The sequence below is a fragment of the Setaria viridis genome, chromosome 7 (genome assembly GCF_005286985.2).
Source record: "Setaria viridis chromosome 7, Setaria_viridis_v4.0, whole genome shotgun sequence".
NCBI classification, from domain to species: Eukaryota; Viridiplantae; Streptophyta; class Magnoliopsida; order Poales; family Poaceae; genus Setaria; species Setaria viridis.
This window is the reverse complement of record NC_048269.2, coordinates 16,935,966-16,962,110: the sequence shown is the minus strand read 5'-3', so window position 1 is coordinate 16,962,110 and position 26,145 is coordinate 16,935,966. Positions and strand designations below refer to the sequence as shown.

The 26,145-nt window shown below is 43.4% G+C and overlaps 3 protein-coding genes, 1 non-coding gene and 1 pseudogene across 4 annotated transcripts; 3 read left to right on the top strand and 2 right to left on the bottom strand.

Moving 5' to 3' along the window:
* Nucleotides 1-4,711: 4,711 nt before the first annotated feature.
* LOC140223459 (uncharacterized) lies at nucleotides 4,712-5,488 on the top strand. Its single transcript, XM_072295300.1, has one exon. It carries the CDS (start codon nucleotides 4,712-4,714, stop codon nucleotides 5,486-5,488), a length of 777 nt encoding a protein of 258 aa, XP_072151401.1.
* A 5,473-nt stretch (nucleotides 5,489-10,961) lies between these two features.
* On the bottom strand, nucleotides 10,962-17,868 carry LOC117864676 (nuclear poly(A) polymerase 4-like; annotated as a pseudogene).
* A 3,807-nt stretch (nucleotides 17,869-21,675) lies between these two features.
* On the top strand, nucleotides 21,676-22,274 carry LOC117863751 (uncharacterized). The gene has a single exon (XM_034747588.2). It carries the CDS (start codon nucleotides 21,710-21,712, stop codon nucleotides 22,088-22,090), a length of 381 nt encoding a protein of 126 aa, XP_034603479.1. The 5' UTR covers nucleotides 21,676-21,709; the 3' UTR covers nucleotides 22,091-22,274.
* Nucleotides 22,275-22,644: 370 nt separating this feature from the next.
* On the top strand, nucleotides 22,645-22,718 carry TRNAV-CAC (transfer RNA valine (anticodon CAC)). Its single transcript has one exon. It is a non-coding gene; the product is annotated as a tRNA-Val (tRNA).
* Nucleotides 22,719-22,951: 233 nt separating this feature from the next.
* LOC117863752 (uracil phosphoribosyltransferase) lies at nucleotides 22,952-25,215 on the bottom strand. The gene is made up of 7 exons (XM_072295412.1): nucleotides 24,617-25,215; nucleotides 24,181-24,229; nucleotides 23,983-24,044; nucleotides 23,649-23,716; nucleotides 23,500-23,562; nucleotides 23,340-23,387; nucleotides 22,952-23,241 (listed from the first exon to the last, which is right to left on the bottom strand). The coding sequence occupies exons 2-6, from the start codon at nucleotides 24,225-24,227 to the stop codon at nucleotides 23,361-23,363; spliced, it is 267 nt and encodes an 88-aa protein (XP_072151513.1). The 5' UTR covers nucleotides 24,228-24,229; nucleotides 24,617-25,215; the 3' UTR covers nucleotides 22,952-23,241; nucleotides 23,340-23,360.
* Nucleotides 25,216-26,145: the final 930 nt, after the last annotated feature.

Here is a 26,145-nt window from a genome sequence, read left to right as displayed (position 1 = left end):
CAACTTGGCAAGTGCTGAAATGGTGGAGAAGCTTGCATTGTGCACCCAGCCACATCCACAACCTTACTACATTCAATGGCTAAACAGCAGCGGTAAGGTGAAGGTAACACGGTTGGTGAGAGTTAATTTTGCTATTGGTTCTTATCATGATTCTATTGACTGCGATGTCGTGCCCATGCAAGCATGCTCTATGTTGTTAGGACGACCATGGCAATTTGACATTGATTCTTTGCATCATGGTAAAACAAATCAATACTCTTTTATGCATAATGACAAGAAACTTGTTTTGCATCCAATGTCTCCTGAAGCTATTTTGAAAGATGAACTTGCTAGAGCTAGTAAAGTAATGAATCAGGAGCATGCTAAGAGTGAAAATCAGATTGTAGCACATGAACTTAAAAAGCACACAAAGAAGAACACTAAATCTGCCCACAATAATAAAAATGAGATCAAGCTGAAAGGGTCATGTTTCATTGCAACCAAATCTGATTTGGATGAGATTGATGCTAATACTGCTGTTTGCTATGCTTTGATTTGCAAACAAACCTTGTTTTCACTTCAGGAGATACCTTCTTCTTTGCCTCCTGCAGTTACTAACCTTTTGCAGGAGTATGCGGACATTTTTCCAAATGAGGTCCCACCAGGGCTGCCACCAACCCGTGGGATTGAGCACCAGATTGACCTTATTCCCGGAGCCTCATTGCCCAACCGTGCGCCATACAGGACCAACCCCGAGGAAACTAAAGAGATTCAGCGCCAAGTGCAAGAATTGCTCGATAAAGGTTATGTGCGTGAGTCTCTTAGCCCTTGCGCTGTTCCTGTTCTTTTGGTTCCTAAGAAAGATGGATCATGGCGCATGTGTGTAGATTGCCGAGCGATTAATAACATTACAATCAGATATCGTCATCCTATTCCTAGGCTAGATGATATGCTTGATGAATTAAGTGGCTCCATTTTGTTCTCAAAAATTGATTTGCGTAGTGGTTACCACCAGATTCGCATGAAGCTAGGAGATGAATGGAAAACAGCATTTAAAACTAAATTCGGTCTATACGAGTGGTTAGTTATGCCTTTTGGTCTCACAAATGCACCCAGCACTTTCATGAGACTAATGAATGAAGTTTTACGCGCTTTCATTGGCAGATTTGTTGTGGTATATTTTGATGACATCTTGATATACATCAGATCACTTGAGGAACATCTTGATCATTTGCGTGATGTTTTTAATGCTCTACGTGATGCACGTTTGTTTGGTAACCTTGAGAAGTGCACCTTTTGCACGGATCGAGTCTCTTTTCTTGGCTATGTTGTGACCCCACAGGGAATTGAAGTTGATCAAGCCAAGGTTGAAGCAATACATAGCTGGCCGGTTCCCACAACGGTCACACAAGTGAGAAGCTTTCTCGGGCTTGCTGGATTTTATCGCCGTTTTGTGAGGGATTTCAGCACCATTGCAGCCCCATTGCATGAACTCACCAAGAAGGGCGTTACATTCACTTGGGCTGCAGCACACAAGAGTGCTTTTGACACATTGAAAGATAAGTTAACCCATGCCCCTTTGCTCCAACTCCCTGATTTCACTAAAACTTTTGAACTTGAATGTGATGCTAGTGGAATTGGTTTGGGAGGTGTTTTGTTACAAGAAGGAAAACCTGTAGCATATTTCAGCGAGAAGTTGAGTGGGCCTAGTTTGAACTATTCTACTTATGATAAAGAATTGCTTGCTCTAGTTCGGACTTTAGAAACATGGCAGCATTATTTATGGCCCAAAGAGTTTGTTATACATTCTGATCATGAATCATTGAAGCATATTCGAAGTCAAGCAAAACTGAACCGTAGGCATGCTCGCTGGGTTGAATTCATTGAGTCCTTTCCTTATGTCATCAAACACAAGAAAGGGAAGGAAAATGTAATTGCTGATGCTTTGTCTAGACGTTATACCATGCTTTCACAACTTGATTTCAAAATTTTTGGCCTGGAAACAATAAAAGAGCGATATGCCCATGATGGTGATTTTAAAGATGTGTTGTTGAATTGCAAGGAGGGAAAGACATGGAACAAATTCGTCCTCAATGACGGATTTGTATTTCGAGCTAACAAGCTATGCATTCCAGCTAGCTCCGTGCGTATGTTATTATTGCAGGAGGCGCATGGAGGAGGGCTGATGGGACACTTTGGTGCAAAGAAGACGGAAAGCATCCTTGCTGATCATTTCTTTTGGCCCAAGATGAGGAGGGATGTGGAGAGATTCATTGCTCGCTGCGCAACATGCCAAAAAGCTAAGTCACGCCTTAATCCTCACGGATTGTACATGCCTCTAACTGTTCCTAATGCACCATGGGAGGATATTTCTATGGATTTCGTTTTAGGACTGCCTAGAACAAAGAAGGGGAGGGATAGTGTCTTTGTGGTTGTGGATAGATTTTCTAAGATGGCACATTTTATACCATGTCATAAGACCGATGATGCTACTCATGTTGCTGAATTGTTCTTTCGTGAGATTGTTCGTTTGCATGGTGTACCAAACACAATTGTTTCAGATCGTGATGCAAAATTTCTTAGTCATTTTTGGAGAACTTTGTGGGCTAAATTGGGTACTAAGTTGCTTTTTTCCACTACTTGTCATCCCCAAACTGATGGACAAACCGAGGTTGTGAATAGAACTTTATCTACCATGCTTAGGGCAGTTTTGAAAAAGAACATAAAATTGTGGGAAGAATGTTTGCCTCATGTTGAGTTTGCTTACAATCGTTCACAACACTCTACTACTAAAAAGAGCCCTTTTGAGATTGTTTATGGTTTTGTGCCTCGTGCCCCTATTGATTTGCTGCCTTTACCAACTTCTGAGAGATTGAATTTTGATGCTAAACAACGTGCTGAGTTGATGTTAAAAATACATGAGACCACAAAAGAGAACATAGAGAACATGAATGCTAAATATAAACTTGCTGGTAGCTTAGGAAAGAAGCATGTTACTTTCGAACCGGGTGATTTGGTTTGGCTGCACTTGAGAAAGGATCGGTTTCCTGATTTGAGAAAGTCAAAGTTGCTTCCGAGAGCTGCTGGTCCTTTTAAAGTTGTAGCTAAGATCAATGATAATGCCTACAAACTTGAGTTGCCTGCAGATTTTGGGGTCAGCCCCACATTTAACATTGCAGATTTAAAACTATATTTGGGTGAGGAAGATGAACTTGAGTCGAGGACGACTCACATGCAAGAAGGGGAGGATGATGAGGACATCCCTTCCAATGATACAACCACGACTACTATGCAGCAAGGACCAATGACAAGAGCCCGTGCACGAGAGCTAAATTATCAGGTTAACTCATTCCTCACTGTCCATAAACCCTCATCTCAGAATTGGATGCTACTAAGTCATTGTGATGATTTTATTATTATTAGGAATGATGGAGAGGAGCCTAATGGATCAACCAATCAGTTTGGGCATCAAGATCACACAATAAGAAAGCACAAGATCGGACATCAAGTTTAGACTTCAAGTTCGTACAGCCAGGCAACATCAAATTGACGTGGCAATATTTCTCAACTCCGGATGTTGTTTGAGGCATATGAGTACTCATTGGAAAGCTCTTAAAGTTCACTTTCAGATGGATCCAACCTCAGGACGAAATTCCACCGGAGCTGAGCAGAATTGACAAAGAGACGTTCGGCCTTCCAGTCTTGGGCTGAAACCCTTATATCTCGTGCAGCCCACTAGGGGCCCTTTCCAGCTTAGGGTTTACACCCTCCCACGCCTCCTTGCTGTTGCCCATGTATAAATACATCTAGCAGCCACCAGGATGAACTTGGGTTTTGTTTTAGATGCAAGTTAGCTACTGCTACTTCCTAGTGAACGCGTGTGTCGACCAGACCACCCGATTTGCTTGATTCAAGACCCCAACTCGTGATTCAGGTTTCATTTGTTTCAAATCCGTGGGTTTATTTGCTTGTTCATCTTGTTCTTGCTTGTTCTCGATTGCTAGCAGGTTCAAGGGTGTTCTTGGCCCGGCAAGAACAGCCAACGTCGGAATCGGTGTACCTGTTGCTAAGGCGCAGCATCCTGTGATTGTTGTAGTCGGACAGCCAACGTTGATTCCACCCCCAAATCGAAGTTACCCCTCCTCTCATCGAAAGATTGGGAACAGCCCCTGCCATATCATTTAGTGATAAAAGGAGAAAGCGAAAGTAACGCACCGCGTCTAGAAAAAGAAAAGTTATATTTGGCAGCATTGTTATCTTCTGAATAGTGAATAAGTATTTCCAAACAAAATTAGCATATATCGCTATCTTACACCAGATTACCACTGCAACGATCGCCAAGCTCAACATGAAGTGGCCTCACTCTATCCTCATGCGTGGATGGTGTACTTGAGCTCACAGTCACATAGCAGGTTTGCTTCCTTTACGAATTGTTGCATCATTACAGATTGTGGATTGCTACGCATCGAGTGTACTCCCCCGTCCCAAATTATAGTTTATTTTCGCTTTTTAAGATTCATAGCTTCTGCTATGTATACATAGACATAACGTGTATGCATGTACATAGTTAAATTTATAAATCTAGAAAATGACTTATAATTTGGGATGGAGAGAGTACATCAGCAAATCGAGTAGGAGAGGATTGATGTATTGTAACAATACTCTTATAGATTGTAGATGATGAAATAAAATTATAGACAGTGGCTGGATCGATGGCCAAAGGCCCCGGGACATGGCGCCCAACCTCTTCAGCATTTCAAAAAGGAAGAACAGATCGCTGCGCGAAGCCATCACAGACAATGCTTGGGTCACAGATATTGACCTACAGCACCAGAGCTTCTCGGTCACACACTTCATCGAGCTGCAGAAACTCTGGAATGCGGCGAGCCGTCTGCAACTTCGACTAGGGGTCCCGGACACCATTCGATGGAAACTGACGGCCGACAGTCACTATAACACGAATTCAGCATACCGAGCGCAGTTCTTCGGGTCCACAAACACCAACTTCGAAACCATCATCTGGAAGCCGTGGGCGCCCCCAAAGTGTAAGTTCTTCAGCTGGCTGGCGATTCAGGACAGAATTTGGACAGCGGACCGGTTGCAACGTCGAGGATGGGCGAGCAACCCAAATTGTGCTCTCTGTGAAGCAACTCAAGAGACGGGGCTACACATGTTCACCGCATGCAATTACACAAGGAACGTCTGGGCTCAACTAAGCGCGTGGACGAGGTGCCCGGCCATTGACCCGGAATGCTGGACTCCACATGACGCTTTGCATGACTGGTGGACTGCATTAGCAGGCGCGCAGGTCGCTAACAAAAAAGGCTTGAGATCTCTCATCATCTTAGTCCTGTGGGAGGTCTGGAAAGAGCGCAATGCGCGGGTTTTCCAGCATCAGGAACAATCCATCCCCCGCTTAGTGGCTCGGATAAGGGACGAGGCAACCACGTGGGTGGCGGCAGGTGCTATGCATCTGGAGCGGTTTCTTGACGCCGCAAGGCGCAGTTGAGTGTATATAGGGGTGTCTGTTCCTTTTATCTCTTCAGTCCGCGAGCTAAGCTTGCAGTGTGCAGCATGTAAAGTTTTCTAGTCTGTTTCGCCTTTCGAGCATTCCTCTTTATTAATAAAGTGGCAGCTCTCCTGCCAGCTCGTTTCAAAAAAAAAAATTATCCCAACCACTGGATCAACCAAGGATGCACGTAGCCATACTCACATATTGTTGTTACAATCTGATTGTTAAATTTGGCTCCCTAGGAGTAGATTGTTATTACCATCTACAATTTGCTTGTTTGGCTCCACCGTAGATTATGCAGGCTGTTTTTTACAACACGTGGGAAATAGGGAAGATTTCGCTGTTACTGATCCCAAGTGCGTCCAAAAATAGCTGAGGCAGCCGAGAACTACTGGCCAAAATACATTGGTCAAAAAAAGGCAACAGGGCATGCGTTCCGAGCATTCATCTCGAAGGTACCAAGAAGATACATGGACAGTAACTCGGCCGGGTGCTGCAGCTCGTCGACCTCCGGTGCATCGCAATCAGCGGCACCACGAGACCGTGGTCGAGTCCGGAGGATAGATGTGACAGGCCAATAGAAGATAAGCTTATCTAACACTAACACTGAGATGGTTTGAGCCTCCGGAGGTATAGTATGTAGTGGAATTTAAGGCGTGATAGTAATGTGAAGAGAGGCAGAGGAAGATTAAAATTGAGATGGGAAGAGTCAATAAAATAAGATTTGAAAGGATGGAATATATCCAAAGATTTAGCTATGGATAGAAGTGCTTGAAACATAGCTATTCGTGTGTCCAAATCCTAATTTGTGACTCTTTTTATTGGGTTTCAACTCTAGAGTACTTGGGGCTGAAAAGCTATGACGTTGATATAGTTTTTTCATGTGGATAACAAAATAGGCAATTTTCATACTGTTATAGGGCTCTTTTGGTGGTATACATGTTTGGTACATGGATGATATGTGCTATTAACGAGAAAGCAGCAAATAAAATTTGGTGGTATTATATGCTATTTAATTTTAAATATTATTTTTATTTTGATGGATATGTGCTTTAGTAATCCATATGATGTGTGGAACATGTTGCCGAGTTGTATTCTGTTTCAAGATCTGTACGAATTGTATTCATGTAATTTGAATCGATATACATGTAGAGTACATTTTTTTGAGATGGTACATCTTGTCTCATGATAATAAAAAAAATTGTGTACTGTAACTATTTTTTAGCATGATACTACGTTTTCTACCGTTACATGCGTTGTTCTGTTGAGTTAAAAATTTGAATGGGTGGCTGTGGTTGTTTTGACCGGGTGTGCTAAAAGAATGAGTGGTTCACATTTGTATCAGATTTAACTTGTCAAGCAATCAAACATATGTAACATGACACCTTTTTCTCTCAAGATGCGTTTGGCAACTAATAGGAAGGGGCATGAAAATTAGTGGTGGGAGTTGGAGAAGAGATTCACTTGGAAATATGATTTTTAGTCTCATTCCTTTGTTTGTCTTTTGGAAGGAATTAAGTGTGAGAATTTAAGTGAGATTCATATCCCTTATTTGGTATAAGGGTTTTAGAAGGGGGAAATCATATCTTAAGACATGATTAACGGTGTAGATGCATCCATCTTGCACTTAAGCACTTAAAATAAACTTCCACCCAATTCCCACCCCTCCCCATGGAAAGTGATTCGTAGGAATTGCTCCTCTAAACTCCCATTCCTCGTCCCATTAAAATTCCATGCCCACCAAACATACAAGAGAATTTTAGTCTCTCATACCTAAAGTCCCTTTCCCTCCCACCAATTACCTCCAACCAAACGAGCCCTCAATCCAAAGGACATGTTTAAAAAAAATTGCATACGGTTTGAATACACTCGCCTGGGACAAAAAGGAACGGATCTTGAGAAGGTTTAGAAGTGTTTGGATCCTTGAACTAAAGTTTAATCCTTATCACATCGAATCTTCGAATGCTAAATAGGAGAACTAAACATGAGCTAATTATAAAACTAATTATACATACGGAGGCTAATTCGCGGGATGAATCTATTAAGCCTAATTAATTCATGATTAGCACATATTTACTGTAGGATCACATTATCAAATCATGGACTAATTAGGTTTAATGGATTGGTCTCACAAATTAGTTTCCATCTGTGCAATTAGTTTTGTAATTAGTCTATATTTAATAGTCTTAATTGGTATTTAAGAGGGTGTTTGGATACGAGATGCTAAACTTTATATTTAATAGTCTTAATTGGTATCTATTGTTTGGATATGAGATGCTAAACTTTAGAAGGGTCACATCGGATGTTCGGACGCTAATTAGGAGGACTAAACATGAGCTAATTATAAAACTAACTGCAGAACCCTATACTAATTCGTGAGACGAATTTATTAAGCCTAATTAATCCATCATTAGCAAATGGTTACTGTAGCACCACATTGTAAAATCATGGACTAATTAGGCTTAATTAGGCTTAATAGATTCATCTCGCGAATTAGACTTCATCTGTGCAATTAGTTTTGTAATTAGACTATATTTAATACTCCTAATTAGTATCCAAACATCTGATGTGACAGGTACTAAAGTTTAGGGTGTTTTCAAACACCCCCTAAATATTTGATACAATAGGGATTAAACTCCGTTAAACCAAACGGGCCCTTAGACCCACCGGATTGAACGCGTTGCAACACGCGCGTAAAACGTCCTTTTCGACTTTCCGTGTAGTTTCCGCTTAAATTGTGACTGTACTTGCCTAGCCAGGGGACCTCCACTTTATGCGAGAAACAAAAACACGCAGTACAAACTGGAGCAGGACTTGAAATGGAAGGTTCACATCCGAATCTCTAGCTGCTAGGGGCAGAGACATGTTAGGACTTAGGACTACTGCTGTGCATTTAAGAACGACTTGACCTGGACTCTGTAGTGTTAAATTGATAATTGATTGATGATAGCAACTGCTTGATGTTATTTGTCCTTTGGCAATGATTGTGCTCTACTATTTCCACGTCGTTAGTTCTAGTTCCTTCGAAGGGCATGTTAATTAGGATTTCAAAGTAGTCTTTGGAAATAGCTTGTTTGATCATTACCATACATTATCGACTGTTACAAAATTGATACTGTACAAAATGGTTTATGAAATTATAGGATATTTTCATACAAAATTTGTACACTAAACATATGCATAATTTGCGTTTCAGAAAGAGAGGGTGAGAGCATCTCTAACAGTCTCTCTTTCCCCAATCCAACTAACATATTGGGAGAGTTGATAAGAAAATAGTGCTCAAACAATCTCCCTTTATTTTTCATTTTTTCCAATAATTATTGGGACAACTCCCTAGATAAAGGAGGAGTTCTGACTCTCCCAATACGGCAGTTGGATTGTGATGAGATTATTGGGAGACTGCAAAAGCAACTCTCCCAATAACAACGAAAGTGATATTAGGATATCCTCATTAACTAGTTATTAGAAAATATTTATTGGAGAACTGCTGTAGATGCTCTAATTGGGGTTGCTTTGGGCATGTGAAGTTGTACTCTCTCCAATTACAACCTGCAGACCTACATGCTCTTTCTGTTCTTCTACGAGAAAAGTCCAATTTACACACTACAACTAGCATATGACTAAATATATAAAATGAGGGATCTGAATTAAGGGGGCCTTTGCATATTTAGTCGGCCTGCTCAGCAGCCCTCCCACGCTGGATCCAGGTGGCACGCCAGGTCAGCTAGTAGCAGAACGGGTCAAAGCTCGTTTGGACCTGTGATGGCCGAAACAGAGATTAGTGAGTTGATTTTGCAATTTAAGAGTGTGGGATCTAAATGACACATCTCGATAAGTTAGAGGACCGGCCATGCACTTTACTCTTTAAAATATTATGCTACGATTTGAGAAGAATAAATATTACAGCATGGAAATATCTTTTACGTATGCTATAGGCATATATTATCACCATTAGTATTTTTTCCAAGTGGCCAACAATGTTTGTAGTATAGTTTTCCATCATTTTCTACAGCTTTGATAATTGTTAATAAAAAGAAGATGAAGCTTAGATTGGAGAAAACAACCAATGGAAAAAAAAATCGGCCGGTTGGATGGGAGACAGCAACACACGCCGCACCATTCCAAAGCATCACTCAACTCAGACAAAACACCGCACCATTCCAAAGCATCACTCAACTCAGACAAAACAACAACGGCTAGTTGGATTGGGGCATCAACATGCCGAACTCAACTCATCTCCACAAACAACTCCAATTAGTTGATTAGATTAGGACATCGACACGAATAACAGCAACTCTAGACGGTCAGATTGCATTGGGACATTGACGTCACACAACGTCATCGCTTCATTCAACTCGAGGGAGCTCCACCTCCTCAGCACCACCGCTGCACCAGCGGTACTCTAGTGGGTAACAGGGCAGTAACGAGGAAAATGGCGTTTAGTAGCTTGACTGAACCATATTATGTACAAAATCAACGACGTCATCATAATTTGGATGGACAAAGTGTCAGGACTGATCTCACAACACATAGGAGGTCGCCGTCACCAAAAATTTACTGAACAATCATGCATGCACGCATGTACCTCTGCTCAATCTGTACGCTGCTACTCGTTTTTACCACCACCACCCTCTCTTAACATCAGATTTACCATGAAGGCTCCCTCGGCTTTGCTTCAGAAAAAAGCAAATGGCATTCGCCATTCCCTGCGTTGTCTCCAAGACCACAACCTGAACCCACAGAGGAATATACTTCTGATGATCCTTGCTGCCCCTGGATGGCATGCTGGATCATGACACACCACAACTACGACCTGCCTCCCTCTCATCTTCCGCACATGTCCAGCAGATTGCAAGCAAAAACCCAGTGGTGCAAGTGCTGCTGGCTGCAGAATTTTCCACTGCACCACAAGGAAAAAAGTCAGGGAGGGGAGCACGCGCCACCTGAAGGAATACCCTTTCCAAGTGTTCCCGTGGTGCCGCCGTGCCGGTGCATGTGTTCTTCACATGCCGGCACTAGCTTGCCACCCGGATTCCGCGCACGAGCTAGCAAAACATCGCCTCGGGTACGTGGCGCCAATAATCTACTACAACTTGGCGTAGAGAGCTACTTGATTGAAGAAAGGAATGTTGTTGGCCGGCCACATGGAGTGGACGGAGGAATCTTGGTTCGCCGTACACGCGCTGAAGGTTCAACCACCATGCATAGTAGTGCATAGCTCGGTGGGAGATGCATATGGTCAGTGACGTGCTTGCCGAGTGAGTCCTGTGGCTCTGAACATGTCATCACAACAGGCTAGGTCAAAAGGAGATTTTTGCCTTTGGTTATAGGATTGACACCGCATTTCCTGGGAATCACCACGTGCTAGCTCCTCCTGGTCTTGTTGCTGATTTCATCCATATGACAAAAGGGGACTCCTCATATCTTCTTCACAAAGTCGTGTCTCAGGAGGGTACCAATTGACAATTGTCTTCTCAAACACATGGTTAAAGGTTTGTTAGTATATCTTGCAATTGCAATCAGTCAGTCAGATCACATGTACAGTGTCAACATGCGCCAATTGAGCTGGAAGGCTAATCACACGTCTTTTGTCATATCAGTGTTGGACATTGCCGTGTAATAATCCGTATGAAAAATATAAACAAGCACTGAACCAAGTTATTACATTCAGGTTGTCAGGCTATCGGTTCTTGGCAGAACAAACTTGGGGCACACCCTGCTATCTTAAACCTCTGAACCGTCATCAGCGGCTCAGCGCCGACAGCCCGTCCACCGACGAGAGCTCCTTGCAAGACCTGATCTCCAGCTTCTTCAGCACCGCAGCGGCCAGCAAGCTGAACGACCTGACTCCATGGAAGCCTTCGATTTTCAGATACACCAGGGACGCAAGCTCCAGGATGTCAGGGAGCTGGAGGCCGCAGTGGAGAACCAGCTCCGTCAGAGAAGGGGCGCAGGGCAGCCTCTTCAGGTCCGGGCACCGACTGACGCAGATCTTGCGAAGGCGAGGGCAGTCGCCTTCAGATGCTTCGAACAGCTCTTCTAGCACGTACATCTCCCACAGGTTTACGTGCTGAAAACAACGACGAGGGCCCTTATTGACGTCGAATACCGCTACACGCATGTGCTAGAACATCTGAAACCTTAAGAAAATCATGGATTACAGCAGAGGCATGCCTCACCTAAGGTTTCCCTTAAAAATAGCAAGGGCAACGGCGACGGCGGCGATACCAATGACGACTTCCGATCGTTTTCCTCTCCCTAGCAACGAACGTCACGGACTCACAGCAGCCCGTTCGATTGCATCTAAAGTTCTAGACTGCACCACACATAACGGCACTGCCATGAACAGCGAGGTAAGGCAACTGATTAGAAAAAATAGAGAGAGGAAAGGAAACACCACCAATTTTTTGAGAGGAACGGCGATGAAGGACGGCGGTGTGCCCCAATTTCCCTTCTCTTCCCTCTTTTCTTGTTTTCCCTCTCTCCCTTTTGGTACATGGCAAAAGGAGGGTGGCGGCGGTGAAAGGAGACAAGGTATAGGGTTTGGAATATGAGAAATGTATATGGTGGAAGGGGAAAAAGAAAAAAAACAAAGGGACTCGGCAGGAAAAATAAGAGGACTCGGTTCCTGTAAGGCTGTAACTCGCCGCTTACTGTAGTAGCTATGGGTTGAAAGCTAACGCCGGCAACTCTATGATCGGAACTTCAAACGAGTCAAATGAGTAGTCAAACTGATTGCATTCGAAGATCTCTACGCAACCATTGCATCTATTCATCCTTCTGAGCGACGAATTTAAAAGTGAACTTTTGGCTATCATCTTTACATATTCTCACGTACAAAACATACTTTCTCTTTACGCATTTCTGAGTGTTACATGTAGTTTTTGGGTGAACTGGGCTGACTGATGACCTCTTGGCAGCTCTGGGGGTTCAGCACCGTCAGTTCCAGCATAATAATGCTCTCTCTTCAGCTGACTGTCCCGAGGTCTGGTCGGTGTGCCATCTTCAGTATCATATTTTTTAGACTGCTGCTGATGGTTCACATGTCTTGAATTGAGCGGGTCTCCTATGCTAACACTCGCTCTGGAAATACATAAGCTGGGATCTGCTTCCTCCTAACATGAGAAACAGCTAGTTCCATCCCAGGCTTCCAGAACATATACAAGTTGGTTTCATGCCTAAACTCATCTACTATACTGTTCCACGAACATCAAACTGCTGACCTTCCTGTATTTTCACACCTTCTTTCCTCGATAAGCCCATGAAGAAAGCACAATGAGCACACTGTCTGGAAGGATCTGCATACTCATGTGGGCATGGATGACACTGCAGCATTCCATATGTATCACGTTCAATCTGCTCACAACCGACGACAAATTATCTTAGTTCAGTACATGATAGATAAACAGCATCAACATTCATGTTAGACAAAATCATGAAGGAATCAACAAAAGATTGACTCAGAGAAACATAGGCTGACTCCACCAATCAAAATAGCAACTGACTCCAACAGTAAAACTATTAACGGTGACACCCCAAACCATGTACATCTTCCCTACAAGCACCTCTGGTTCCAAAAAATATAAGCTGCTCAAAAGCTAGAAAGTTGATTCAGCTTGCATGATTAATAATCAGATAAAACAGGTGCACATTACCTTCAAAGTTAGCTGCCGCGGTCGAGATTCCACCCATCCCTTCCAAAGTCTAAGGTCTTCATCATCCTGGGCGATGATATCAACCTGCAGATAATTCTTGTACACTTCGGAAAATTGAAAGGGCCTTATTCATTTCAATTTCCTGTACCAGAGGGCATAATAAATATGGCCAGGGTAAATTTTATGAAGATATACTTCAATGTTGACAAAGAAGATTGCCTGGCAAATTTTATTACCAAACTGAAATTGTTCCATCATAACCCTAAGTGTGCTTGTCGAAACATTAGAGCTGGAGTTCATGCACGGATATGCAGGGGTTATAATTGGCATATGATGAGATCTATCTCGAGGATTTTTGCGTGGATCCCAAACAGGGAAACCAAGTTCATCCTCTATGGAACAAAGCACAACCGGATTTGGCCACCGCCACTGGGAAAAAACCTTGTAGAATCGTGAGACCAACATACTTGGAACAGAATTAGGATAGAGCTGGCAGACACGTGCAACCAGCAAAGCCCAGTTGACACCATCAAGAAAACCAGTAACCTGGCAGAACCAATAATTGGATGTCATATCACGTCAAGAGAAAGTTACCCACGAGTATTGTGAGATGGGAAGACTTACGTTCGAGTAAATACCTCTTCTTTTTGCCCTGTACTTCAAACATCTTAATGTCATGCGGAAATTCTGCAAGAAAAGAAGAATTGAATCAGACATTATAGACAAAACAAAGAAACAGTTCAAAAGACAAAACGAGCACAGCTGATTCCTCGAGTCAACCTCAATATTTGGAACAAGTCTAAGAATTTGGTCCGCTACTCTGCAACCATTAAGACTACGGACAGTTGCTTCATCGACATCATAAAGCACTGATCCTTGAGAGACATCCAAATCCTGCAGTGGCATGCCAACTAAAGATGTATCTCTTGGGAATAAAAAGGCATATAACAGCACGAGGCAGAAGGACCCTCCAGTAAATGAAGATTCATAATTTAAGGACACTAAGCAAAAGAAATGAATGATTTGGTGGAGTCAACAGCAGAGAAAGTTCTGCATTTTTATTCTGTGTTGTTACTAAAAGAATAGCTCGAACGAGAGTACCTTTCGGATACCTTTATTAAGAGATATCTAAGTTGAACAGATAAACAATTGATCAACAACATTCAACCCTCTCAGTCCCAAGCAAGTTGGGGTAGGCTAAGTTTACCCTACAAGAGCTGAGATAAATAATTGATCAAATGAGGGTAATATCTTGTAAGAAACTTACAGCTGGTACCACTAGGAGGGAGATACTGTCATAAAGAAGGTCAATTGATATTCCATGGAACTTAAATTTCATAACAGGGACATGTGCATCAGGTAAAGGTTGCAACTCAGTCACATCCTCTGTTTGTGCTAATATCTCATGCAGTACGATAAAAAAATCTTCCTGCAGACAAATCCTACGTAAGACTTCACTAAGGCTACGATGCTATGTCTAAACATAAAACATAGCAGAAAGAAAACATCACCTCACGATTCACATATGAAGGTCCAACACAAAGAGTATCAATACCAGCCCCAGGTCCATGAACCTACAATGAGAAACATAAAATTATGCAGAAATATAATATACGAAAAAATAAAGTACAAAGAAATTTTTAAACAAAAAAGATACTCTGCTCCACGTCATCTATAGAAAATTATTTTCTACAGTCAGCATTATAATCAAAAGTATATATAAAATACAGAATGACTGCTATGGACAAATTCTTTGGTGCTCAGTTTCAGCGCAAGAAGAACTCAGCCGAACGTGGCTGAGGGAAATCTAGTGGGTTTGTTAGTTTCGTTAAGGAATAAGTTAGCCATTAGAGATTGAGTTTATTAGAGATAATTTGGTCAGTTTCTTAGAGACGAGCTCTTATATACAGCACAGCAGTTTATCTGTAAAAGGCAAGCAAGAAGTAGAGGATTAAATATCAGAGCCTCCAGCATGAGGGCGAGATCTCCATCTACCTCGAGCTACCTGTTCTATATATCTCAGCAATATAGCCATATCAGTGACAAACCAATATTAAACCACAGAGATAGGTCGGTGGCCAGTAATCAGGCAGTTAGCAGTTGGTTAATCCTATGTTTCTGGTTAATTTTGGTTAGCGTCTTCTATTTTTTTTCTTTTACACAACAAAATTCCCAAAATATAGTGTTGGTGTGGTCTTCCACAATCATAAGCATCAAGGTTACATCAAAACTTCTTTAAATCACCCACTGGCAGGATAGGTATCTACAAGCTACTAGAAGCAGTTACCAGCGGTAAATGGTCTGTTACAATTTGTTTTTTTTTATCCTGCTTGTAGCATGCCTACCTTCAGAAGATCCATCTTGGATCAGAAGCCACTTAATAGCAATGTAACCCAACAAACTACTATGAAATATGGTCAATAAGGGCCTGTTTGGCTCACGAGGACTATAGCCCCCGCCACATCGAATGTTTGGATACTAATTAGAAGTATTAAATATAGTCTAAATACAAAACTAATTACATAAATGGAGGCTAATTCGTGATACGAATCTATTAAGCCTAATTAGTCCATGATTTGACAATGTGGTGCTACAGTAACCATTTGCTAATGATGGATTAATTAGGCTTAATAGTTTAGTCTCGCGAATTAGCCTAGGAGTTCTGCAATTAGTTTTATAATTAGCTCATATTTAGTCCTACTAATTAGCATCCGAATATCCAATGTGACAGGGCTAAAGTTTAGCCCTGGTATCCAAACAGCTCCTAAGGTAGAAAAAACAGCCTAGCAGCCTGAGCATGGACTCAAACTATGGTCAGTGATGAACAAGCAACAATGGTATGCAAGAACCAAGAGTGCCTCATCTCGCCTACATTTTCCTACACCATGCATACTTCAAAGCCAATGTTGTACTACTCATTCCAATTTTTTCAAGTCCCATCAAAGCAAAGTGTATCTTGTGGATTGTTGCTGATCACCAATCGGCATATTGAAAATGCTGGTTGTAAAACTCAATTCTAACTAAGTAGTGAACAATAATATTCATTTAATTCTACTCTCATGTTATTGATAATGTACTCATTCTTTCTTCAATCCTTGTTATGTGATGTTAATATTAATAATAATGTACTCTCATTACTTATTTCAATCCTTGTTAAGTGGATAACAAGAGTATTCGAACGAGTCAGAAAGGAAAGGCAAAGTGTTTGGTAAAGATGTTATAATGGCAAAAAATTCAGGCATCTAAACAAGATATTTTCGGATGAGAGATTGTTCTCATACTGTAAGATGGTTCAAATTACGACAAGATTATCTTCACACTGACTGCAAATTGCAGATGCAAGGTTGACAAAAGATATAAACCATAACGATTTATATATGTTAGCTTAAAATGGACGAAGTGAAGGTGTTCAAAAAGATGAACGCGTGCTTCACATCACGTGGTAGCGACTGGGGACTTCAAGACCCATAACAATTGGATACAAACTGTTCAGTAATGCTACAAGGTGTTTAAAAAAGCTCATCTCTGTGACTTCATGTTAAAAGTTGGCAAATTGGTCGGCAAATTTACTTGAAAAGAAGACAAACTGTGGCTCTTAACTCATTAAATTGTGTTCTCATAACACGTATTGATAACTCACTCGTTCCTACTAGACCAACTAAGTAAAGATTGCATATTTATTCATCTTTCTGTCATGTTTGTCTGAATCAACAGTTCCCTTTGTTTAGACTCTGTCCAGTGTCCATATCAGTTTGAACTCGCTACTTCTCAAGCACAAGAACGTTCCATTGCTCTGTTTTAATAGGACATCCATAACAGTGTAAAAGGAGCAGCAAAACTATAATTATCACAGCAAGAAGATTATGTAAACTGTCCCCATCATAATGCCACTATTGAATAGAAGATGGGACATGGGAGGCAACAGCTTTTTATACAGATGCAGGTTATGGCACATACAGATGTGTATTGATAAGCAGAACTTCTGCTGTTTTTGGTGGCTGATGAGCAAAGTGCAACTAGTAAAAGAGAAGAAGTAGATATTAGAATTATCCCTAGACGATATGAGCCACAGGTGAATAGTACGGCATTTGCATCTTCAACCATCTGATCGGTATATCCTCTCTGACTAGTCAACTGCTTCACCCAGGATTTCACAAACTGCAAGTGCCGAAAGAGTGTGCTTAGGAAAGAATAAGCTACCACGCATAATGATGCACAGAAGCAAGTGGAAACTATGGATTCATTTAGGATTTTGCGCTAAGAAAATGGCACCCTTGGATTCCTACAAAAAAATGTTCTATTTTCCCTGATATACAAAAAGTCCACAGCAAGTAGCGTGGCACCAGAGAAATTACCCGGTCAAGCTGCCCCAGCACCTCCTCCCGCTTAGCAGACTCCTTGGGGCTCTCATATAGGCCCACCTCTACCAAGAACTGGAATTAAAATAGACACCAGAAATAACATTTTCAGGTAACGTAATCTCAATCTGAAACAGAGAATGTGAAACCACTATACAAAGAAACTGAGACGAGACTCCTGACATGAAACTGAAGCAATTACGAACCTTCTCCAACTCCGCCGTCCTCTGGAGATCCGCCTCCACTGGCCCAAGCAACGATAACGGCTTGGTTATTCCGTATTGCTTTGGGGGATCAGAGCTGCTCGCCATGGAATCAACCGCACGAGAACACAAAACCCTCCCCAGCCCGGCAGCCAAACAGGCCACGATTCAGAGGCGGGCACAGAATTCAGGCTATGGGTATTCAAAATTCCAGATGGCAAAAAAAAATTTAACAGCCTAAATTATAGTTTTATAACACATAATTAAGTGGCAGCATCATTGGTTAATAAAATTGATCATAACTTGAAATTGTCCAGCTACTAATGATTAACACATCAAAGTGGCAACATGTGAAATAAATAGAAGATAAAATAGTAAAATGGTACTAAAACTGACAACTTACAAGGACAACTTTCAAATCTTAATCCGCCCACATTCATCATTCTACTTAACTCTTCACCGCAAACGGCCTCGTCACCTCCACTGGCACCACTTGCTGGGCCACTACACCAACACGTCGTTGAGCCCCTACTGCCACTGCGGCATCGGCATGCACCAACACCAACATCCCTAGCTCTCTCTCTCCCTCCTTTTTCATTTTTCTTTTTTTGTTTTTGAAATGAATCTACAAGACATCGTTGGCGGCCGCAGCTTCCAATGTGACCCCTCCAAGTGTGATGTCACGGGCGCCACCATCACCCGACCAGAACACTATGTCAGAAACAATTTGCGCTGGCACCTTAATTTTTGGTGCTGGTGGACATGATTGCCACCTACCAGCAAAATGGAGACCATCTGTGATGATTATATCACCTGTTAGCGTAAATGCATTTCAATTTATATTGATGGGAGGGCTAAACATTTCTAACTAACCAAAAACTTAATCGTACATATCCCAATATACTTTTAAAATGTATTAGACTATATATATGCAGTTGTGTAGGAGTTTCAAAAATGATTTGCAATTTTCTACGATTTAAATGATTGTAACCATATTAATTAAAATTAATTAATATTTGAACTAAAATTTTCACAAATAAAATTCCAAAATTGCAGAAAAATAACAATTAGGAAACATGTTCCAATTTTGCTCAAATAATGAATGTACATAAGAAATTTCACAAGTTTATTAATATATTTGTCACTTCTATTACAACTTTTGGTGGAAAAGGTTCTAATAATATCTAAATATGGTCCGAAAATTATACAGATCGGTAGGGAGTCATTTTGTGAGTCCAAAGCCTTGACATAAAAGTTTCAATATATTTTAAAAAATTAGACTATACATTGTTCACAAATATCTTCACCGGAAATTCATATAACTCGACTTTAGGCTTGTCATAACTTAGCAAAAATAATTATCATATATATCTTAATATAATTTTTACATGCATAAGAGCAACTCCAAGAGACTGCTAATCTTACCTCTAATATTTTTTTAGGAAAAAAAGAGAAAAAATGAACTCCAACAGTCCCCCAAACCTTCCCTAATTTTTTAGCGTTGGCATTTCTCCCCCAATCCTGATCCCCGCACGCTCACGCGTCCCTTCCGATGGGCCCAATACGATGACGTGGCATGTTTTAAAATATTGGGGGCTATTTATTAGCGATCTGCTATGGATTGATATGTTTTTGGAGGAAATTTTTTTTGGAAGAACCTCCAATACATAGTTTTGGGGAAGAATTTTTTGAAGTACTCTTGGAGTTGCTCTAACACTGTAGATATATATTCTAGTGTAGAAGATTCAATAACTTTTATACTAATTTACTTGTCTAAAAAATTTTAAAAAAGAAAGATGTAGATAGATTTGCATTGGCTAGTGATAATGTCACCCGCCAGCACATATAAATCACCCGTCAGCACATAGATTTGTATTCTGGGACGGAGAGGGAGTATCAATCAAGACATCCGTGCTGCGGTGGAAGCTTAGATGAGTGACCTATCACGATGCACTTTGTTGCATCTTATTACAAAAATAATCAACAAGAAACACCGCAAATAAACCGATGCTAAGTCCCGCGCATCAAGGCTGCTGCGTCTAACCGCGCCCAAGAAGAACAGATATAGATGTAATAATTAGGCAATTATTGTATTAATTTTCGAAATAAATAAATCATGATAAGAGATAATCTTAACATGCAAAACTCTAATATACTAGACAACAGGAACAATATAATCCTGATCTCAGAAAATATGATTAACAACCAGATCAAATCATGGCGCATGTACCGGGAAGTTGTGATGATGAGCGGTGCTGACGGAATGATGATGGTGTTGCAAAAGGATCGCAGTAGCTGGTGTTGAAGACAACGGTCCGCCACGACACGAAGATTGGATGGAGGACAAGCCATGGCGACGAACTTGAGCAATCGTGCGAAGCGCTTACCAAAAACCTTATTCGCCCTCTCCTAGTGCAGGATCACAAGGACGACCGGTTTCGGAGACCTGCTCTCCCGTTCGCCGGTGCACACCGACGTAACGGAATGGAGAAGACTACAGTGGCGGTGCAGTAGTGTATAAAAGTTTTTACCTAACCCGTATAGACCACCTTAGGGACACCCTATCCTGGGGCCCTTCCCGTACAGTAGTCTATGGTGCGTCTTTTCCATGAGGGGATCGTCCGTATTTATTGGGAAGAAAACCGCTAACAGCCTCGTCTATTAGCAATATGGGACTAAGAGATGGTGTACCCCTCTTACGCTAATGGATCTTAGAGATTTATTCAGAATATTTATACGAGCGAAGCCCGTATATCTGACAATACACACCCTTTGTAAAAGCAACCAGATTACAGATGAACAGATGCTTTACGCATAACCAGATGCCCGGCCGTCAACTGAGCCGAGCAGAGTGCGGTACTGTACAGTATACACTGGTTCGGTAGTGATGAATCGATGACGATGAAGAGGTAGACGCGACGATCATCAGCTAGCTGCTGGTTGGGCGTGTCTAGGCGTAGATGTGGAGGTTGCATGCCATGGTGATGATGGCGAAGAGGGTGAAGAAGACGAGGGTGTGGATGGTGGCGGCCTTGCCGGTGACGCGGAGGCTGCCGAAGTCGACCCACCGGGTTGTGCCGGGGAACTCGATGAGCAGGCCCGGCGAGAGCAGCACGAAGAGCACCACCCCCACCACCACCGGCGCCCAGTCCAGCATCTCGGTCACTCCTACTCCCCGTCGGTCGGCCGGTATCTCTCCCCCCTCCCCTTGCGATGTCAGTCAGTAGTTAGCTTCCCCTGCCGCGCGCGCGGCTGCCTTCCAGCCAGATCACTACTACAGCGGTAGCTAAAGGCAATGTGCGCGTGTATGTATTACTCCCGCGCACGTTCTCGCCTGCAATGTGTGGAGGAGACGAGGAGCAGGAGGAGGGGGGAAAGCGGGAAATGATGGAGCGAAAAAGAGAGGGATATTCATTGAGGAATGGGACGTCGAGGTGATCTGGTCGTGGGCGTGGGTGAGAAAGGGAGCAGGGGAATCGGAGGACGAAAAGAACTGGGATGGAGATGGCATGAGAAGAGGAATGTTGCAGCTTGGCGAGGGCACCCGGTTGCGCCTGCTTGATTAGTTTTGTTTGTTTGGAACGGTGCTTGATTAAGTTGATAAGGTAACCAAACTGCTGATGGGGTTGCAGAGATTTTTCTTTTTCCCCCTGAGAGAGAAGAAGACGGCTGCCCCCATGCAAAATTCTATTGGGCCTCCATGCAAAAGGCAATTCTGTTCGGCCTGTGAGCGGCCCAAGCCCAGCAGTCCAGCTCGCCGTCAAAGCGACACACCTCGCTTCCCCGAGCGCCGGTGGGCCCGGCGGGGGGCGGAGAGATGCCTGCGCAAGCAAAGCAAGGCAGCAACGGCTCGATCCAAAAAGCAGCAACGGGGGGAGGATTCGTTGCGCACACCCCACGCAGGCTGGACCACGCTCCGTGCCCGTGCCAATGACTGGTGGGCCCCCGCGTCGCTCTCGCCGTGCGCGTGGGCCCCGCCGTGCTTTTCCTTCCTCCTCTAAAATGCGTGACTGCCACTGGCAAGCGCACTGCGCCAGGGGGAGAGAGTTCGAGAACGCCAAAAAGGCGAGCAGATTTGGTCGGGAGGCAGCAGCAGAAGGGAGCGGCGACCGGCGAGAGGGTGGGAGAGAGGGGAAGGGGATCAGCCGTCAGCCGGCGGCCGTCGACCGACCGATGGCGGACTGGGGCCCCGTGATCGTGGCGACGGCGCTGTTCGTGGTGCTCACGCCGGGGCTGCTCTGCACGCTGCCGGGGCGCGGGCGGGTGGCGGAGTTCGGCAGCATGCACACCAGCCCCATCGCCATCATCGTCCACGCCATCCTCTACTTCGCGCTCATCACCATCTTCCTCATCGCCATCGGGATCCACATCTACGCCGGGTAGCTAGCCGGGGCAGGGATCGGCGGCCGCCGCCGTGACTCGATCGGAACGAGATCCGTGTTTTCCCTCTCTCCGCTTCGCTTGTCCCAACTGATGATGCGATTGTGCGTGCGACTGAATGATCTGTTCCTCTGGTCAGTCTGTGGTTGTAATCGATCAAGACTTTGAATGCAATCTTGTTTATCCAGCCCATGAGATTTGAGGATCGATCGCCCTTTTCGCGGACGCGCTGCTCCGATTTGATTTGGTTGTAATCTAGATTGTTCGCTTCCCTCCGTTGGATGCTTGCTTGGTTGGTGGCCTTTGCTTGCTGTGTGCATGTTCGAGGTCACTGATTGGTCGATTAGACTCGGTGCGCAATGGCGTTGCCGTGACGGCGTCCACCGAGTCGGAGATGGAGCGCGCACTCGTCTCTGTCCTCCGAATGTAAAAAAAAAAAAAAAAAATCCAAGAATATCCAACGCCCGTGAGGCTGTGAAAACGATGTGGGATACGTTTGTGGAGGAAGGTTCGAGTTTACCAAATATATAATTTTGAGTCGAAGCTACCAACAACAGGTCTGGGTGGTGTAGTTGGTTATCACGTTAGTCTCACACACTAAAGGTCCCCAGTTCGAACCTGGGCTCAGACAATATAGTTTTTGTCGTTTCTCCATTTCTTCTTTTTTTCGCGTCGGTTTATTCTTCCCTTTAGATTTTCAGTTTCAAGATCCTCATCTGGACAATTTCTACTTCCATTAAGCGCCTAACACGCAAAAAGGCACGGCCAATCATTGCACACTCGTACGCAACTTTATCTCGCGGCTACTTTTCTTATCACCTTCATTCAACTGACGACTGTATTGATAGTCTGATATACATAGCAGGATACTAATTTTTGCTTCTTGCATATGATAGCAACAATTTATTTAAATTCTCCCACTGTGAGCATCTCGTATCATTTGCGTGCCATGCCACAAAGTCAAGCTGGTGCCTTTTACAACGAGCAGATGCCCTTCTCAGGCTACCCCCATGGCTAAGCTACATTCTTGCTCTGCTTCAATTCTGAATAAGCCAGCCAGGCGCCCAGGCCCAGCTGCATCTCTCGAGCTCTAGATCATTAGCTAGGTCCCATAGCTTCGGTCTCCAGCATCTCCAAGGCCTGGGATCATGAACCTGAAGCATCAACACCCAAAGACATAAATCTGCGAGTCAGCATTTGATTAGAATTTAGTTCCATATACGAATATATCTGTGCGATATCTCGAAGCTACCGTTTCTCATTCAGGACATGATCAACCGCAGCGACATACACGCAAATCCTGAGAATAAAAATAGTAGCTCCAAGGTTAGCTTAATTTGAGGCAATACTGGAACCAGTGCCAGTAAGCAATGTTGGGATGTAGTACTGGTGTTTTTGTATCGGTAACGTACCCTGGGAACTGGGAATAATTGCCTGAGGTTTTCGATGGCAGGAGGGCAAGTGATTGCGGATATCTGAAATGGCAAGGATGGCTTATGTGATACTCCTATACATTTGGCAAAGGGAAGGATTTACTAGTTGGTTGAATGAATGAACTCACAACTGTTATCTGCTCGATGTTAGCTCCATGATCCTCGATCAGGTTGACTGCTGCCGCCATTGTTCCACCTGATGTACAGGTGAGATATCATTCAGAGGAGGTCACCAACTCTACCATTGTCACAAGACAATAGCACTCTGATCTCATTGCTAGTATCCACCAGAGCTGATATATACTAATAGCGTAAGAAATAGAAATTTGCAATTCTTTTTTTTTTCTGAAGTTAATCTCTATGGATGTAGGAATAAGATAAAAATGAACTATTATTAACGCAACAAGAGAGAAATGTTCTAGCATTGTGCAATGCTGCGATAAGGAAGATAAAAAACTATACCGGTTGCAAGCATTGGATCCATGAGGAAGATGTGGCATCCATCTGGGAATTTAGCAGGCAGCCTGCGTCCATGTAAGGGGAAACAAAAGGCATAAATGAATGACTCCTACAACAGTTGAGCATCAAAACTTGATTTTTCAGGGACAGATGTTACAAGTAGTGTTGCATGGAAATTAAAGCATTTTGGTAGTCACCTACTTGTTCAGGTAAATTGATGGCAGCAGCGTTTCCTCATTCCTGCTCATCCCTGCATTAATATAAATTAAAACAAGATGAGTCTTCCCTAAAAAAAAAGGATGAGTCAACAAGATACTACTCCATTAGTAAATAATGATACAGGAAGATGAAAACGTATGAACTGTATTTGCTTGTCAAGAGGAGATCGAAATAAGTAAGGTACATCTTAATGTAAATTTTTGACGACTGAAAAAGACCAGAACTTTGGATTTAGCATTACTGTGTCTGCAACTCTGCACGACTGCATCTGCTGATCGTGGCGGTTTTGAAGGATGCTCTGAGGTCTAAGCAAAACACATGCAGGATCGTACACGAAATTTGACTAGCTACTTGGATACTACAATGGATGATTTGGCATGGGCAAAAAAAAATAAAGAACAGAAAAAATCTTGCTGACCTGGATGAAAAATCCTTGCGGACGGCAGAATGGATGTCACTTGCTCTGCGAAAGCGAGGCCTGCTCGGAGGATAGGGACAATCTGATGAAACAGAAGAGAAGCATGGATGGTGGATCGAGTTAGGCCAAATAGATATGGTATGACTACGAAAGCTGAAATGCCATGGAGGAGGATCAAAGAAACACGGGGGGGTTGCGGAGCATGATAGGCTGTGTGTCATCGATGGATTGGACCGCCGCAGGGCCGAGGGGCGTCTGCACCTCCCTCGCCGCAGTTGGCTGCCAAGAGACAAATTCAATTACAGGTTTTAGTATTTTAGAATGTGACTATGGGGTGTTGGGATACTAGGTGTTAAACTAGCAGTGTCACATCGGATATTTGGATGCTAATTAGGAAGATTAAATATAAGCTAATTATAAAACTAATTGTAGAACCTCTGGACTAATTCGCGAGACGAATCTATTAAGCCTAATTAATTCATTATTAGCAAATGGTTACTGTAGCACCACATTGTCAAATTATAGACTAATTAGGCTTAATAGATTCATCTTGCGAATTAGACTCCATCTGTGCAATTAGTTTTGTAATTAGTCTATGTTTAATACTTTTAATTAGTATCTAAACATTCGATGTGATAAGTGCTAAATTTTAGCGGTGGTTTCCTAACGGGACCTATGTCCACATGTAAATTCAGCAACCATTTACCAGGCAATCTCTTGTGGCTTCGTAGGCGAAGAACAAGCAGACAACCAGGTAGATAGATATACTCGCACGTGATGTTCTCAGCTCAACCAACCAAGAACTTTTTTTATTTTTAACCCTTTTTTTTCTTTATTTTTAAAAATAACCTCAGCGGGATTTTATTTGCGCGGCCTAACCCTTTTAGCCGCGCCAGACCGCCTGGCGCGGCAGGAACATGCTGCCGCGCCACATGCACTGGCGCGGCGGCCCCCTGCCACGCTGGCGCGGCGAGTCGCGGCGCCAGGTGGGCGCTGACTTTGGCGCGCGTTCGGTGAGAACGAACACAGTGCGTGACTGCGTGTGTATCCGCCGTGAACGGGCACGCGTGCTCCTCGTGAATTCAATTCGCCGGAGGTTCCGAACGCGCACGGCGGCGGCGACGACTCAGACGGTTCGACCGACCCAGATACAAAAGCTTACCAGCCAGGCGGCGGCCGGCGGCATTGCGTTGCGACCTAGCGACCTGCCGGGATCGCGCACGGTGGCCATGCAGCGGCGCACGCACGACGCGGGGCCTGAGTGCCTCACTGCTGGGCACCGCACCGCATGTAATGGAGAGAGAACGTGCAGGACTCGGGGTCCACTCCACCGGATTTCGTCGTGCAGGACAGCAGGAGCGAGCGAGACAGCTACGACCACAAGCCCACAACAACATGCACCCTCAGCTTGCTAAGGTTGGGCCGCATTTCCCTCTCGAGGCATCAAGCAATAAGGCCAGATCCTGGCTTCGGCCCTAGGCCCAGTGATCCAACCTAAAGAACTGTGTGGTTTGTGCACTTGTACCGTT

Excerpts from the sequence above, each read along its gene's own strand:
- LOC140223459 (XM_072295300.1), top strand. The coding sequence starts at position 4,712 with ATGGCGCCCAACCTCTTCAGCATTTCAAAAAGGAAGAACAGATCGCTG.
- LOC117863751 (XM_034747588.2), top strand. The coding sequence starts at position 21,710 with ATGCGTGACTGCCACTGGCAAGCGCACTGCGCCAGGGGGAGAGAGTTC.
- LOC117863752 (XM_072295412.1), bottom strand. The coding sequence starts at position 24,227 with ATGAGCAGGAATGAGGAAACGCTGCTGCCATCAATTTACCTGAACAA. Across the intron at positions 24,045-24,180 it reads CCATCAATTTACCTGAACAA|GCTGCCTGCTAAATTCCCAG; the intron begins GTAGGTGACTAC and ends ACATGGACGCAG. Across the intron at positions 23,388-23,499 it reads AATTATTCCCAGTTCCCAGG|GATTTGCGTGTATGTCGCTG; the intron begins GTACGTTACCGA and ends TTTTATTCTCAG.